General features: G+C 30.5%; 1 protein-coding gene across 2 annotated transcripts in view; it reads left to right on the plus strand.

Annotated features, from left to right (window-relative positions):
• The first annotated feature begins 861 nt into the window (after positions 1 to 861).
• The window catches only part of LOC145284855 (uncharacterized protein C15orf61-like), a 29372-nt gene continuing 11588 nt past the window's right edge, over positions 862 to 18645 (plus strand). The window contains exons 1-2 of one of the 2 annotated variants that reach the window (XM_080133851.1): positions 862 to 1013; positions 11282 to 11623. In XM_080133851.1, the coding sequence (XP_079989977.1) occupies positions 11308 to 11623 (316 nt within the window). In that variant the 5' untranslated portion in view covers positions 862 to 1013; positions 11282 to 11307. Of the gene's footprint in view, positions 1014 to 3095; positions 3175 to 11281; positions 11624 to 18645 lie in introns of those variants that run through there. The other variant, XM_080133852.1, reaches the window with a different exon arrangement.

Consider the following 18645-nt stretch of genomic DNA (forward strand, 5'->3'; position numbering starts at 1 on the left):
CAACAAAAAAGAACTCGTTTTCATCAAACGGAAATGGAATCATGTCATCTTTTCTAGGGCGACAATTCGATATATCTATTTTTCTATATATATTTAAAAATTATATACTCATAGATAGATATACTATTATATAAAAGGAACATTGTGGGGGGGGGAGTTCCTATCGACTCGAGAATGGCTTGGCCGAATTTTTTTAAATTTCACACGAAGATACTTGATGTATTTGGGAATGTTCTTAGATAGGTTTTATATCGGAATGCATCTGATAAGTGTTGAAAATCGATAATTGAAAAAATCCAATTAAAGAAAGAAGTCCAATTTTGACGAAAGTTAACACTTTTATACACCTTAACATCACAGGTGCACTTGAGAAGTTTTATCACTACACAAGCAGAAAGACCCAGCCTATAAAATCAATAGTAGATTATTTTATAAGACAGGGGCGCGTTCAAAATGAATGTTTCCTTTTAGGGTATAATTGAACCATGATACTTGACTTATGTACATTTAACTTTAATTCAAGTGATTATGCAAAAATAATTTCATAAAATCAATAATTGGTTCTTTGATAAGACAGAGGCGCGTTTGAAATGAATGCTTCTGTTTAGAGCACAACTGAACAATAATACTTGTCTTTTGCATTTTAAACCAAGCCATTACTTACAGATAATTCGATAAAATCTTAAAGTTTAAACCAAGCCATTACTTACAGATAATTCGATAAAATCAACAGTAGATTATCTACAGTGCAACGTAGACTACAATGTATTATGGACTAAGTCACTGCGGCGAGATATATATATTTATTTATTTATTTATTATACACACACATACATACATATCTACCCGGTTGATATTTTTAGGGATCATTTTTGCACGGCACCGGTGGAAGTGAAATACCCAGAATGCACCGGAAACGATTTATGTTATTCTTATGCAGACGGTAAACAGATGAAAAGAACCGAAAAAAAAAATAAATAACTTCATTGGAGAGTTTTAGACGATTTGCACAAGTAAGTAAATTTGATGATTTTTATTATTATTATTATTATTATTATTTAATCAAAATGTCGATTATAAACGCAGATGCAACCCGTTTTAATTAAGTTGGCTTCAACGTTTAGAATTTATGAACTTGCTTCGAAAAAGCAAGAAAAATGAAGAATTGATTTCATAAACAAAGATTCACCTCAAAGAGAATGATATTTTCCCCCCCCCCTTTTTCTTTGTTTGAAAATGTACATTTTTTTTTTTTTTTCTTTCTTTCTTAAAACACCCAAATAAAAAGGTGATGGTCTCTTTTAAACTCCGCGAAGAAATGGGTGGGGAGTCCTAATGAAATTCCACTGTAATATACGTGGCTTGGGCCTATAAAATTTTTATTTTATTTTATTTTTTTTTAGCCAATAAATTACTTTCGATATAGCAGTTTAAAGGCTTAGAACACTTTATGTTGTAATTTTAATACTTATACAGATTAAGGGCCGTGTTTTTTTTTATGATATTTTTTAGTTTTACAGTACATTTTTTAGAATAGTTACAAAACACCTTCCCCTTTCCATGTTAAGAATGGCTTTCTAAATAACGTTATTTTAGCACAGTACAATTAGTGCACACTGCATGAGTACCATTAGGTGGAAGTGCAGAATAGTTACAAACCGCCTTCGCCTTGCTCTCCTCATATTAAGAATAGGTTTCTAAATGATATTATTATTACAACAGTACAACAACAACACTGTCCTTATTCTGCATGTAATTTTTTACTTGCTGTGGCAAATTCCTATTTCAGTCATGTAAATTAAAGTGAAATGGGTTTCGCATTTATTTTCAAACTTGATTTTATTTTAAATCCTCATTTATTCAAAAGAAAAGTTAGAGTACAGAATAGTTAACAACGGAGAACTCTTATTAAAAAAAAAAATAAACTCCGAGTTGAATTCTCTCTCGAAATGGATCTCATGCCTACAATAATGCTTAACGTTTCGTGCAAACTATAAGTCTACGAGTTTGTTAGCTATGTTTTTTTGTTTTTTTTTTGAGAGGGGGGGTAAGGTGCTTCTACAGAATCTGAACCGCACCAAACGGATTTCCGCCAAAGTAAAGCCGAGTATTAAAAAGAAAAAAATTCAGTTCAAATTCTGCCGAAATAGTACCTGTGTCACAATCCTTAGGTTAAAGTCAAGGTGAAGAAATACACCAGGGTCGATAAGCGCGTTTTTTTTTTTTTTTTTTTTTTTTTGTGGTACTTCTACAGAATTTGAATTGAAGTTATAGGTTTAATTCGACAAATCTCTTTGGTTCAAATTTTTTTATAGCATTTTAGCGCAGAGGGGGGGGGGTCTGAAATTCGAGCCTCATTTTCAGTTTAAGAAAATTTAGGTCACGTGGTACTCGGTAGACGGTGTCACAGCAAATAACATAGCCTCCTTTGTTTTGATCCGTGCGCCCCCCCCCCCAATAAAAGTATAAAAAAAATACACACACTCATTTTTTTTTTCCTGTTTTTTTTTATTTATTTACGTCTTTTTTGAGCGATTCTTGGGGCTCCAAAGAAAACAGGATGGCGTTATCTTTATACCCCCCCCCAAAAAAAATAACAAAAAAATGCTTCCAAATGCAAAATAAGTTACTCTTCTCGGTATTTAGATAAGCTTTTAAGAATGTTTATGCATCCGTTACCGCGCTAAGTTAAATTCAATTTTTACAATATATTTGTTTAATAAACAAATATAAGATTGTTACTTACAAAACCCACTCACCATGTTAAGAACGTGTTTCCCAATAACGTTGTTTCATCGCGGTAACATAAATGCACAAATACCGTTTATAGTGTTTTTTTTGTTTTTTTTTTAAATGAGTAGTGTCGAGTTAACTTAGAACAACAAGATGACGGAAATTCTTCGGAGTTTCGGGTGCACATAATTTCGACTTATTTTTAAGTGTTTCTTTATGTAGAAAAGTAACTTATGGTGACTATACTAATAAATGCATTTAAAAATTAAGTCATCCAGTCATCCACGTTAATTCAAAGGATTAATTTTCTGCGGTAACACCGTTGACAGAGTACCACGTGACCTAACTTTTCCCAAACTGAAAACGAGGCAAGCTCAGATCCCTCTACGCTATTTGCACCCATCTCAGTTTGAACTTTTAATATGCGCGTATCAAACTGTGGTCTGTAAAATAATTTATTTTTATTCTTTAACCGAATTCTGCAGTTCTTGGCGCTCCCCTCTGCAAGCAAGTGCTCCTACTGACGAGTCTGCTCAGGCATTTTCATGAGCAATAGTGAACACGCCTTGTAGCGCTGGCTTTTTAATCTCCACCTTCTAAATTTGTGTAACATCTTCCTGTGTTATGAGCGAGATAAATACCAACTTCGGTTCTTGTGCACTTATTAAACCGCGCTATTTTTAAATAGTATTTTTAAGTTTTACGATTTCTTTTTTTTATTATTAAATTGTTAGGTGAAAATACAGAATAATGACAAAAACACCCTCTTCTGTCCATGTTAAGAATGGCTTTCTAAATGTTATTTCAGCACGGTTCAACAAGTGCACAAATTGCACAAGTACCCCAACTTCTTCAAATCGAAAGAAAAACAGAAAATGTTTTGTTTTTAAAACTTCCCAGACGAAACTACTTTCAAGTAATGAAGAGCAAAAAGGAGACGCGAAAAAAAGCCAAATATCTATTGCCGGCAAATATGTTCATTCGAAACGTAATTCGCTACAAAACTAAGGGCACATAATTCCAATTTATAATTTCGGCGCTTCCAAATTATGCAAACGAAAATATTGCATTTCAAGTAAAACATGATACCTACGTAATTGTTATGTCGCAAATAGTACCATATCCAAAAATTATGGAAAACAAGGGAGAAAATAATTGTTAATGGAAAATTAAATTTGTGAAAGAAGGCGAAATCGCTACATTACGCTTGCTTAAAAAAGGGAGATAATTAACTTGTTTATGTCACGGGATGAAGGTAATTCAAAATGTCGGACAAAATTTATTCTCCATATAAACTTTATCGAAAACAGTTTTTCGTAAATAGTTATCTATCTCCCTAATCGTTTTCCGTAATTTTTGGATATGTTACTATTTTCGACGAGACAATTACTAGGTACCATTTGTTTCAATTGAAATCTAATATTTTTTTCGTTTGTGTAATATAGAAGAAGCGCCATAATTTCTATTTTACGACAGACAGCGCTAGGTGTATCAGAATTTTGTGAGAATTTGACACCCCTAACACGAAACTGCGAATAAAATATGAAAAACTCATTTCTCTTTTTAAAGTGGGTTGTTTATTTTCTTTATGGAATATTCTTCCAAAATAAACTAAAGTTGTTTAATAAATAATAGAAATATTATTTTTAAAAAAACTGTGTTTGCAAAGTGCCGGCGCGCCTTCATGCAGCCATTTTTTTTTTTTTTTTTTTTTTTTTTTTTACGTAATGAAATTTTACAAGTTAAATATGTTTCAATTTTTGAACTTTAAAAATCTATCAAATTTTTCTATTAGTTAAATTTTGACGATATTTTCAGGGTCAATGTGAAATTTTATGCTCTTTCCAATAAACCAAATATATTTTAGACAGTTTTTTTTTTTTTTTTACTTCACCTTCCCCCCCCCCCTCCCATTTTGAAATGCCTATTAAAATTTAAATAATTTACTCACCAAAGTCTTATATATCACAAATTGAAGATAAAAGATCAATAAATAAAATATTCTAATTTAAAACAAAAAGTGTTTTTTGGAAATTTACCTGTAAAGTAAATATCGGACGCTTACAATTTTTTCTATTTCATTCATTTTTTTTTTTTTTTATAGATACTTAAAAAAAAATTCACTTGATAAAGAAGTATATATTAATCAAAAACTCATGTATTTCATTAAGAGAATAAAAAAAAAAAATAGGTAGAGTTTTTATGTTTGTTTGTTTAATGGCAAAAACTTATAAGTGAATGTGTTCATTTTTCATCTAAGGAGGCCCAAAAATACTAATTTTGATTTACAGCACACAATAGAAAGACATTAATTATTGCCCTTAGAAGCCACCGGAAGATAAACGCGGCGAACATCAAATATTTGTCTCCCTTTATTTGAACAGTGAAAAAAAAATGTCAGTTTGCATTTTTTTGTAATCCTTGTTTAAAAAAGTATTTTATTTAAAAAGGACATGGAATATAAGTATAAGTATGGATAAATTCTTGAACAATGGAAGTACTCGTTGAGTAGTATTTTTTTTATAGGTAAGCGATTTTTTTTGGAATTTATATATATTTTTTATAATTGAAGTAAAATTTTGTTGATTTTTCTTGAAATCTTTTTTAAAGAAAACAGATTTTAAAGAACATATTGCATAATTTACTATTAAACCTGCTATTTTTTTAAAATTTTGGTCTTTCTCCTTTAATTAAAAAAAAAATTAGGGTTTGAATTATATTTTTCAAGAAGTTATAAGCTTCGAAAGACAAGTCTAAATATTCCAGTGTTTACCACAAATTTTTAATGGCGGTTTCTGACACTGCTAGGACAGTGGCTCTTTTTTTCCTTTTAGGGGTAACTACAAAAGCCAATAAGAATGGCGTGATTGACTTTTCTGCGGTCCTGTTGGCGAGACGGAAAGTCTTTACTTGCACTTCTAAAAATATATTTTTGAAACGCGGTGTTACGTCTTTTTATTTTTGTGGTTATCGAATATAATAAAAAAAAAAAAGTGGGAAAGATTTTTGGGGTACTTATGCACTTTTGTTATTATATTGAAATAACGTTTAGAAAGCCATTCTTAACATGGGAAGGGTATTTTTGTAATTCTGTACTTTCACCTACAAATTTAATAAAGAAGATATCGTTGGACTTGAATTTAGCTCCAAAATGCTACTTTTTAAAAAAAAATAGCACGGTAAAAAAAGTGCATAGCACCATGTTTTGTTTTGAATGATTTCTCTCTTCACTGATCGACCCAGATCCATTCTGACTCTAAACAGTAATACTCTAGGTGTGTCAGGAATTTCGTGAAAATAGTGAATAATTCCACCCCATCTTTCCAAGCTTATAACTCCTCGAAAAATGTAATTCAAGCCCTAATTTTTTTTTTTTTTTAAAAGGAGCAAGAACTAAGGTTTCATTAAAAAAATAAAAAATTTTTTTTTTTTTTTTTTTTTTTTTTTTTTTTTTTTTTAAAGTTTTAAACTTAGAAATTTACAGGTAAATTTCTAAAAAAACAGTTCTTTTTTTTGTTTGTTTGTTTTAAATTTGAATATATTATTTATTGACCTTTTCTCTTCAATTTGTGATATATAAGACTTTGGTACATAAATTATTTACTTTTTAAGAGACATTTCAAAATGGGAGGCGTGAATTATTCGACCTCCTGTCTTTCCAACCTTATAACTCCTTGAAAAATGTAATTAAAGCCCTAATTATTTTTTCAATTAAAGGAGCAAGGGCCAAGGTTCCATTAAAAGAAAAAACAAATAACGTGGTTAAAAAAAAAAAGGTTTTAAACTTCAAACTTTACAGGTAAAATTCTAAAAAACACTAGGTTTTTTTTTTTTTTTTTTTTTTTTTAATTTGAATATATTATTTATTGACCTTTTCTCTTCAATTTGTGAGTAACTTATTTACTTTTTAATAGAAACCTGAAAATGGGGGGGGGCGTGAATTAAAAAGAAAACGTTTGTCTAAAATATTATATTCGGTTTATTGGAAAGAACATAAAATTTCACATTGACCCTGAAAATATCGTAAAAATAGAATCACTAGAAAAATTTTGATAGATTTTTAAAGTTTAAAAATTGAAAAATATTGAGTTCGGAAAATTCATTACTGTTTTAAAAAAAAAAAAAAAAATATTTCTATTACATTTAAAACAACTTTAATAGTTTATTTTGGAAGTATAATCCATAAAGAAAATAAATAACCCACTTTTAACAGAAATTACGAGATTTTTATATTTTATTCGCAGTTTTGTGTTAGGGGTGTCAAAAATTCCTACAAAAATTCTGATACACCTAGTAATACTCCCATCTGTGGGTCAAATAGTAATTATCATTTACAAATTATTTATAAAATATATGAATGCAGAACAAATTAATCTACAAAACTTATGTATTGTTTGATATAAAATGACTTACAAGTTGATATGCCAGAAAACCCAATAACCATGATTCTTAAAGGCTTTGTTTAGTGTCACAATCGGACACTAACACTCCATTGTTTTCTGTTTGTTCATGCAATATTTATGTAAAGAATGTGTACCTAACAACCTTTCCAGTAGTCTTGTTGTTCAGAAATCGTATTGTTTGCAATCCAGAAAATAAAATACAAAAGATACAAATATGTTGCTTTTGACTCGTGAGAGTACATGTAGAATAAATGCTTCAGTTGTGTATTTTAACTTTTTTTCTTTCTTGGTAAATTCTGTCACCTTAAAAGAATAAAATGATAGCTTTTTTTCTTCTTACAGGTAAGGCTGGGAGTTGTCTCCCTTTATTTCTTTATATTATCTATATTTTTCCCCAGTCAACTTTTTTTTTTTCTTTTTTTTTTTGTCAGCAATATAGTTTATCCTTATGGGAGAGGGTAGAGCTCTAAATTTCTGGCTTTATTTTTGTGCTACTAGTGGAGGGAGGGGGGGGGTAAAATATACTCAAATATGATATTTTAATTTTCCAGATCTTATATATTATTATGGTTGCGATTTCAAAAGTAAAAAAGAAAATATATAACCTTCAAAGCTGGTAGCGTTACTACTGTACCAATGTGACCTGCATATGAACTGATTAAAAATAAACAAATAAACTAAGATGAATGTACAAAATGTATAACGATTTTTTTATTTTTTTTTATTTTGACCCCTTAAAACTTTTAACTGGCTAAAGACTCATAAAAAAATGGTTCATAAAAAAATCCAATTATTTGAGGCCCCTAGTGCCGCTCTGTGATTTTTAGTTTCAGAAGAAATAGTTTGAAAATATGGAGACAGACAGACAGACAAACACATAACCTTTTATATGTTAGACAGGGGGGGGGGGCTTTGCCCGGTCATAAAATATACTTAAATATGATATTTTAATTTGTCCAAATTTCGTATATATTATTATGGTTGTGATTTCAAAAGTAAAAAAGTCTTTAGGTGCCATCAGCTAGAATTGAAACTGAAAGCAAAACTATAGCATTCAAAGATGGTGACGTTACCACTGTACCAACATGACATGCATATGAACTGATTAAAATTAAAAACAAACTAAGATGAATGTACAAAATGTATAACAATTTGTTTGGGGTTTTTTTTTTAGGGGGGGGGGTCAATTTTGACCCATTTTTGACTTATTAAAAACTATTTTAGCCAGCTAAAGACCCATAAAAGAACAGTTTGTGAAAAATCCAATCATTTGAGGGCCCCTAGCGCTGCTCTGCTACTTTTAGTTTCAGAGAAGATAGTTTGAAAATATGGAGACATAGATTTATCATGTAATATTTTATCACCATAAAGTTAACGCCTAAACTATGCACGACAGGTTAGTAAACATATTTAAACACTAAAATATTTTAGTCTGAACTAAATTTGAGTTAGGATAGTTGGAAGACGGAAGAAGCAATACAAGGATTGTTCAAAGGGGAATAAAAAAAGAGGTGTGGAATTGATCACTTAACATGGGAGGCAGATGAATTCTGTAGAGTTGAGTGGAGGAATGGAAGAAGAGTTGAAGAAATCTTTGAAAGTGAATGACCTCATTCTGAAGAACTGAGGACAACAAGATGGTGTGCCATGAAAATCAGCTTTGTGCATAAAACAGCCAATCTATAACCCAACGCCCAAATTGTGATGCAATATGTGGATCTTGAATTGAACTCTTCTCATATGAGCATCTAAAAATGAAACTTTTGAAAATTCGTAAATTAGATTCAAGTGACAGCCATAATTTACAAACATATGAAGTTGTCTTATGTTATTTGTATAAACATTATATATGTGTGCATACGTATGATTTTTTTTCCTGATCATATGCTAATATTTTATTTTATTATTACATTAACTTTTTTTTGTTTGTTTGTTTTTTTTGTTTGTTTTTTTTTTGTTTTTGTTTTTTTTAATAAAATTGCATTTTATTGAAATGTGATGCCAGAAATATTTTAGTTTTATCAAATTACAATGCAGTCGAGTTTCACAATGTCTGCATTTTTCATTAATGGTTTTTAAAAGGAAAGTCTAATAAATTCAAGTTGCAAAACAACTAATGTTAAAAATTGACGTGTGTGTGAATAGCTGTAAAAAATATTTTAAATAGGTCTAAGATGTGGGTGGACATTTTGGAGGCTGGATTCTTTTTATTTATAAAAGAGGGTGAATAAGTTGTACATCATACCAACTTTTAGTTATTTAATGCCAGTTTCAGTCATTTTTGTAAGAGTTTATGTAAGATTCTTGCTATCTTCAAATATTTATAGCTTTATATTATTTTATTTTTTTCACAACACACATATATATATATATATATATATATATATATATATATCTGCAAGATCTTTGAGACCTTGACAGGTACAACCACTTCTTGGTCAAAGTAAACCTGGAAGTAATGACAATTAAGGGAGTCTTCATAACCACTGAAATGTGCACTTCACTATTTGATACATTTTAATGTCCTACCCAGAACCAGATTTTTTGTGTATGTCAACAAATTACTTAATCAAAATGAATGTATTGCATTCTAAGAATAAACTGGATAAATTAAAAAATCGTAGAAATTAATTTACTGTAAAAAATTTTTAATCTGAAATATTTTTTATAAATTTAATTTGCACGTTCTTAATATCCTATAAAAAGTGTTATGTGATAAACCTTTTCCTTGTCCATAGTCTGTTGCATGGCTCGGCTTTCTTTTTTTGCCACATTTTGTGTTATATGGTCACAGAAGAAGCAAATCGTATTGTATTTTTCAGTTGCCCACAATGAAAATTGAACCTTTCAGGAGAATATTACTTTTACAATCGATTTTTCTAAGTATTCTAACCACTACGCCTTGAGCAAGTCAGGTTACGTCAACCAAAACGTTGTGAAAACGCACTCAAGATGAGAACAGTAGTCCTTAGAATACAAATAACCAATCCATATCTCAAAAATTCAGAAACATATTAGCTTCTTGTTTTAAAATAACTCCTTCCCTTTTTTTTTATTTTTTTTTTTATTTTTTTTTTTTAACTCCTATTCACTCATCTTTCATTATCTTGTGTCGGAGAGCACTAGGGCCTCTCTTCTTCTTCCTGTTTTGCATTCTCTACTGGACTCCACCCTTATCTGGTGTTGCTTCAAACGTCACACAGTCCCAATTTTTACATTTTCTTCATCACTCCCACTTCAAATATTGGTTCGTTCATAATTTGTATATAAATTATAAATTCTCCTTCATCACCAGCTATGAACTCCACTTTTTTTTTCTTTTTTTTCTTTTAGATAACAATTCTGTCTGTAATAAAAAAAATTTTGCACCTCAAAATCTTCCAAATTAATGAAAATGAATTTAAGATGCTTCTCATCTAATTTTGATATTAGTCCAAACTCACCAAAAGTCATAAATGGAATCTTTCACTCCCAGAGTTTTAGTTGTCGTAGAACATCTGGTTGAAATTATATCGATATAACGACCCGTTGTGAATTCTTATCTTTGTCAGGATGATATCGGAGACAACTATATGCATGCCAGTAGCATTCTACCTAGGCAGGTTAAACCAGTTTCTTCTGAAAGAGAAAGTGTCAAGGGAATATTAAACTCACAAATGGTTCCAAGTCGCATGTATATCCTGATAAGTGGAAATGACGTTAGGTTTTTGCCGTTCTTACACGAAGGTGTCAACATCCTCTAACATACAACACCTGACATTCCTAAATGGTCACCTATCTGGTACTGACCAGGCTCGACATTGCTTAACTTCAGTGATTCAACGAGAACTGGTGTGTTCAATCAACATGAGTATGCCATATATCTGAGACAAATGGAATTTGCAAGAACCAAATATCCTTTTCATCAATTCCTCTTTATTTTTCTGTCACTTTTTAGAGTTCGATTTTCATGATTCTTCATTGTAAATATTAATAGTTCTTATTCATATTAGTATTTTGTTTTAAAGGCGAAATTTCTCATTTTGCACTTGTCTGGTACAAGGCCATCATCCCTGAACACTACCCTTAGATTTCATAAGTTGCATTGTTATTTCTATATTACTTATCAAAATAATTTTATGTACTTCTATGATTGCATGTTTCAGGTGAATACCATGTGATGCCCATTTAAATGAAGACAGTCAACCGTTTGATCCGGAAAAACCTCCTACGTAACCCTAACAACAAGCCATTAGCCTCCGAAGTCCTCACTAGCCATCTTCTACAACGTAAACTGCCTCATTGGACATCTTTCAGTGTCTATCAGAAATCTGTGTGCAACGACCAGTTTGGTTTGTCACATTTCAACTGGCCCGTTGGTGATGCTAATTACCATATTTTGCGGACCGGTTGCTTCCCTTTCATTAAGTACCATTGCTCTCGGCGACCCTTTGAAGACTTGACCTTTGATAACACCTTTTTTACGTGGCTCAAGATAATAAACTTTGGTAAGTTTTTTTTTGTTTTTTATCACTATCACTATTTGTTTGTTTTTTTTATCAATTTTTTTTTTTGGGGGGGGGGGCTTTTAAGCATCATTTGTTCAATATTTTCAACAAAAAATGATATGACTGCTAAAAATATTTCATATGGTTTAAATAAGTTTCTCACTAAAATTTCAAATGTAATATATTCCTTATAAACATGAACATGTAAACATCAGTGTTAGAAATTCTTTATAACCTTAAATGAAAATTGAGATCCAAGATCACTAAGAAATAAATAATTTTAAAAATGTGATTGTTTCTACTCACAATTAATTTGGAGAAGTACGGATGACCAACACTGTAAACAAAATAAAAACAGATGGGGGTTTGCATCCCGTATTCTATTTAATTATTAATAGACAATTGTTTTAGCTTATTTTTGCAATTAATAAATTGTCAGTGTAATCAAATCTGTTGACTATTGTTAAAAATGTCCCTGAACTTAAAACTAATACCAACTTAAATTCAGCATTTATAAAATCTTAATTTTATACATTGAAAAATAATTCTAATTAAATAAGCACTTCCTTTTTATTACAATAAAATGAGATTACTTAAATTAGTATTTTTTTATAATCTTCAAAAATTAAGGTATAATGTTGCAATATCTCTATAAATTAAAAAAAAAAAAAAAAAAGTGAAAATCGAATTTTTGCTATTTTGGGCTTCCATAGAAATTCTGCGTATCACCTTTTTATTTGTTTTGATCCAGCAAAGTCCAATTTCTGGGAATAATTTTTAGTAATCCTTATCGATTTTTGCTTGTGTTTTGTCTTTTTTTTTTTTTTTTTTTTTTTAATTAAACTTGAGACTAAGTTGCTTTGACTAATTAAGCCCTTAACAACTAAGAATTATTTTTTCCAGTACAGTATGCCAAATAATTATCTTGGACTTTTAGGATTTAAAACATAAAATCGTTAAATTTTTAGTCATGCAAAATTAGTAAAATCAAGGCACAACTAATCTAAAAAATAAACTTTATTTTTTCTACAAAGATTTAAAAAAAAAAAAAAAAAAAAGTGGCACACAGAATTGGAAAAAAAATTATTTTTTCAATTTTTAAGTTCATTATGTAAATAAATACTTATGTATCTACTTACTTAAGAGAGAATATTTTTAAAAAATAATTTTTTTGTAAATATTTTTTATATGAATCTAAAAATATATTTGCCAAAAAATAACCTCAAATGAAACTTGTGGGTAAATTCATTTTATTGTTTATTTTAATAATACCACAACAGATTTTTACAAGATATTTCACTGACAACCCCATAGTGTCGAAGTTGCTTTAATAGCAAATCAGCAGCAAGAGCAAATAATCATACATTATTTAGTTTTACTATTTTGTAAAGCTTATGTACGACTAAAATTCCAGCACGATTAAAATGTTTGATTCAGCTCCTGCTGATTCAAGCAACTTTACACATTGTTTCTATATGACAAACAACAGAAACAGTCAGTCGTACATTGATCGAGCATAATTTTGGTCATATATTTTTAGTAAAACTTTGTAAAAAAAAAAATTTTTCCCCTTTTTAACTTTAGGCTTTAATCTTTCAAACGCAATCAAAAAGTAACCAGAAACTTATAAATAAAAAAAAAAATAATAATTAGCCGGCTTTCAAAATCATGGGTCCTATCAGTTTTCACCATTAAATTGCCTATACCTAAATTCAAAGTCTTATTTAAAAAAAAAAAATTTGTATGAAAATGTTCATGTATATCTTTTTATATAAATAAATGCTCTAGTTTTTGTTTTTTGTGTTTACAAAAAAGTTTATGAAATTTTTGTTTAAAATTTTGGTTTTGAAGTAAAGGCTATATGTCTGCCCGTCTCCATATTTTCAAACTATATCTCTTCCGAAACTAAGTTGCAGAGCAGCATTAGGAGCCTCAAATGATTGGATTTTTTTTTATGGACTATTTTTTATGGGTCTTTAGCCAGTTAAAATAGTTTTTAAGAGGTCAGAAAAGAGTCAAAATTAAAAAAATCGTTATGCATATTTTTTCTTAGTTTATTTTTAATCCGTTCATATGCGCGTCACATTGATATAGTAGTAACGTCACCAGCTTTGACTGCTACAATTTTGCTTTCAGTTTCGATTCTAGCTGATGGCATTTTTTTTTTTTTTTTTAACTTTTGAAATCACAACTATAATAATATATACGAAATCTGGACAAATTAAAATATATTTAAGTCGTATTTTACCACAGAGCAAAACCGCCCCCCCCCCTCCGCTAGTAAGATAGCGGACAGGTTTAACCTATGTACAATTATACTAAACACTATCAGTATGTTGATAAAGTGATATTTGCACTATTTCCTTGAATATGCTGAGTTTTGCTTGTAATAAATGCATATATTAAGCCTTGATAATTAACTCCAACGGTTTTTTATACAAAGCCGTGATTAATGCAATATCAATGTCTTATATTTTGTCTGTTAACATTTATGAAATTGTCCAATTCGTCTCTAATTAATAACTTAAAATAAGTTCATTTTTAGTGCTCAATGCAAGGGAGATAATTTGCATTTTAAGTTACCTCCCTGTATTCTAACGAACATTTCAATAAGTTGAATATAAGAGATCCAGGGTTTGGTTGTTTGTTTCAAGAGGAAATATCAAATATGTCTTGTCCATAATTGTGTTTTTATTTTATTTTTTGTTTTTTTAAATTTTTAATTAAGTGATAAATATTAAAATATCAAGATCCGATCCATTCTTCACCTAGCAATAAAAATAATATTTCAAAGTTAAACTGGATGGAGCGTTCTATTTCCTAAAATACTCAATGTCTGTAATACAATTTTAATTCTCTAACAAAATAAAATGAATTGATGTATTTGATACTTTTCTCAAAGTAATTTCCTTTTAAGTCACTTGAAAGGAAAAGTTATTTAAATGAAATCATTAAAATTTAAATAAAGCTTTACTGAGATATATAAACTAGTCAATAAATTATTTTGTAATATATTCTAGGCAACACTGAATAACATAGACTAGGTATTTTTTGCAAACTTTAACATTTAGGTTAGTTCATGTATATAAAGTTAGATGTGTTTTTTTTGTTTTTGTTTTTTTTTTTATTATATATTTTGTTATACAGGATAAACTAATGAACCGATCATTAAAACACAGGTGTAAGAGTATGTTATTTGATTCCTATTTATGAAGTAAGATTGTTTGCATTTAAATTTCTTGATACCTCTTAGGCTTAAATTTTATGCATTTTCTGGAATCAAAATTATGTAGTGGATTTTGATCAAATTTGGAACAAGGATTCTAGACCTAAGGTTTAATATCATTATATATTGATTTTGCTCTCTCAAAGAGATCTAAAATAGTGCAAAACTGTTCTGTTCAAGAAATTATCTTTACCTGTCCTGAGATGGGTATTCTTCTTGTGGGTTTGTGCAATTTAAATTTAAATTCGTACAAAAATTTGATAAATAGCTCAATTAGTTTATATTAATGGTACTCAAAATATATAATTCAGCTGATTGGTTTGACTTTACATGTTTAACCCTTTACCGCTAAATTGTACTTTCAAGTCGCCTTTCAAAAAAACAATATTTCTTACTCTGATGGCTAACTTCCTCACTTATGAGTTTCATGATTAAAAAATGTATTTATTGCATAAAAAAATCTGTTGGTAAAGGGTTATTATGGGATATGTTTCTAACAGTGTTATATATATATATATATATATATATATATATATATATATATATATATATATATATATATATGAACATTACATAGGGCACGAGCAAAGCCGGGCGGAACAGCTAGTAAAGTATTAAAATAGTCCACTTTCAATTATTTATTGTTAATAAACTTCATCTGAAAGTATATTGAATTCTTTTATGAAAAGTGTACTGACTTCATTCGATTCTGTTTCCATTTCAAGAAGTTAGTTTTTCATTAAATTTTATAGATCCATATTTACTAGATTTGTTTGGAAATTTTTTTTTTCACATTTTTTTTTTTTTTTTTTTTTTTTTTTTTTGTTTCGCTTATCCATACCAACCATGTGAAAGATAATTTAATGTAAAAAAAAAAAAAAAAAAAAAATTTTAAAATTTAAATCCAATAAATACTTTCCAAATAACTTTTAAAAAATAAATAAATATATCAAGAATTGTTTAATAATTTAAAATATCTAAATCTAATTTTCTCTGTGGTATCTATTAATGTTGGAAGGATTAATTAGAATCAGAGGTATCGAAATTGGAAAAATTTGTGCTTATTTTCCAATGCCAAAAAAAATCCTTTGCTGGTCCTAATAAAAACTATCAATGAAATTAACATCTACCAATCACCCACCCCCCTCCCCACAAGTGCACTTTTGCATTTACAGAAGTGTATGCATATATTACATGGGTTTTTACAGTAATCTCCAAATTTAAAAAAGAAAAAAAACTTTAAACTACATATATTTAGAGACTTCAAATGAATTTAAAATAGATTCAGCAATTGTATTGGAATTGTCTCATCGAATGACTGTTAATGCCAAGAAAAATAATATAAGACCACAAGTTTTAGGAGGTTCAAAATGCTAACCTTTTGATAGGTCTTTTCCTGAAATATGCTATGGAACACAATTATACATGAACTTGTGTAAAAATTGAAATTTAAAAAAAAGTAGTTTATTTTTCTTATTTTTTAATTTTTTTTATTTTTTATTTAATTTTTTTTTTTTTTTTCAAGAAAAGGAGGGGGGGGGCAGAATTCCCCAGATATTGAAAAAAAAAAAATACAGAAAAATCTTTGTACATATTAGTGACAAAACAAAAATATAATTCAAATATCACATAAATTGATCAAGTAGTTTCATTTTTATAAAGGAAATCGTTTTTAAGTGATTAATGAGAGTTTATAGCCATTATGACAAAAATCTCACATGTCTGACCCCCAAGATCGCCATGGGCATGGAATATGTGCCTACATTAAAGATGGCTTTCCGCGTGTTGTAGGGATCTCCAGAGAAGACCCTAATTTACCTTGTATGTGCTTCCGGGTTGCACTTGCTTACACCACCACATTTATATTTGCCCTCTATCGCCCCCCCCCCCCACAACAGCGGGGTTACTATCTTTAAGAGCATATCTGAGAAAATTGACCACATTCTGTCTGCTCATCCTTCAGCTAACATTCACATTTGTGGTAACTTCAATATCCATGTGGAATGGCTGACCCACTCAAACAAGACAGATGATGATGAGGTTCTGTCATGATTTTGCCATTGCCTATGACCTCACTCAGATTGTTCACAAACCCACCCGTGTACCCAATACTACCGGTCAGTATGCAAGCCTTTTAGACCTTTTTCTCACAACTTCCCCTGAGCTATGTTCATATCTCCCCTGGGATCCTCCGACCACTCTGTTGTATCAGTTAAGATAAAAATGAAATGCAATAAGTCTTCAGACGTACCTGTCCACTGTACTGTATATCGATACTCTGACTGACTGGGATAGCTTCCGTACATTCATATCTGATTTACCTCTGCATTCCATGTTTAAAAAGGATGTATCCTCTATAGTATCAGACCTGACCAAATGGTTAATTGTAGGCATAGACCGATTCATACCATCTAAAAAATTCCAACAAAAACCTAACAGCCAGCCATGGTTCTCCCCTGAATGTGCTGCTGCCCTCGCACATAGAAATCACTTTTTCCATAGATACCAACATAGTAGATGTACTGAGACTAAAGCTGCTTTCAGGACTGCCAGCAACCACTGTAAAAGAGTAATAAAAAATGCTAGAGAGCTATATGCCCAGTCTGTTAAATCCAAAGTAGCTGAGCAGCGGCTTGGTTCCCACCAGTTTTGGCAAATAGCAAATAGGATCCTGAACAGAAGCGTGCGTTCTATCCCAACCATCATCAATAGACCTGATGTCATCTCTTCAGCATCAGACAAGGCCAAACTATTTGCCAAGAACTTAGCAGCTAATTCTACCGTATGTGATGAAGGCCATCATCTCCCTGTATTTCCTCCTATAACAGACAATACTCTATGCAACATACAAATATCTGTGCATGAGGTTGTCAAGCAAATCAAGAACCTTGATTCCAGTAAAGCAACTAGCCCAGATGGGATTCCAATTATAGTGTTGAAAAAGCTTCAACCAGAACTTGCCCCCATACTTACAAAACTGTTTAAGCGTTGCCTTAAGAAGTGCTTTCCAACACCCTGGAAAACCTTATCAGTATACTCTGTATTTAAGATTTCAGGTAATAAGTCATCTCCCTCTCAGTACAGACCAATAAGTCTCTTGTGTGTCATGAATAAGCTGCTGGAATCCATATTAAATAAAGTAGTCAACCACCTCGGCAGAAATAACCTTCTTAGTGACATGCAATATGGTTTCCGTTCTGCTAGATCTACAGCAGATGTGCTAACTGTTATCTCATAGGATTAGTGAATCTCTCAACAAAGGCTTCCTTTCTAGGGCAATTGCTCTTGATATATTAAAGGCCTTCGATAAGGTATGGCATAAAGGCTTACTTCACAAGATTTCCAGCTACGGTATAACTGGAAATGTTTTCTCAATTGTTAAATCATTTCTCTCTGATAGGCTCATAAGAGTAGTGGTTGATGGGCAGAAATCAGAGGCCCACAGTATTAATGCTGGAGTCCCTCAGGGGTCTATCCTGGGCCCAACTCTCTTCCTGATCTACATCAATGATCTCCCAAAACACATACTTAAATCATTCGTTGACATCTATGCTGATGACATGACCATCTATGGCAACACATCAAAGGCCATAAATGACAAAGTTCTCTCTGATTCTCTCTCCTCTGATCTTGAGCACGTGGTACAGTGGAGGGAAAAAGTGGCTGGTTAATTTTAATGCATCTAAAACCAAGCTCCTATCTTTACATCATCAATGCTCTGATCCCCATCTGGCATCAATTGAAATGGATGGCTTTCATCTTGGGGAGGCTCCATGTTTTGACAAGCTTCTGTTGC

The sequence above is a fragment of the Euprymna scolopes genome, chromosome 9, assembly GCF_053919585.1.
Source record: "Euprymna scolopes isolate OS-2025 chromosome 9, ASM5391958v1, whole genome shotgun sequence".
NCBI lineage: Eukaryota > Metazoa > Mollusca > Cephalopoda > Sepiida > Sepiolidae > Euprymna > Euprymna scolopes.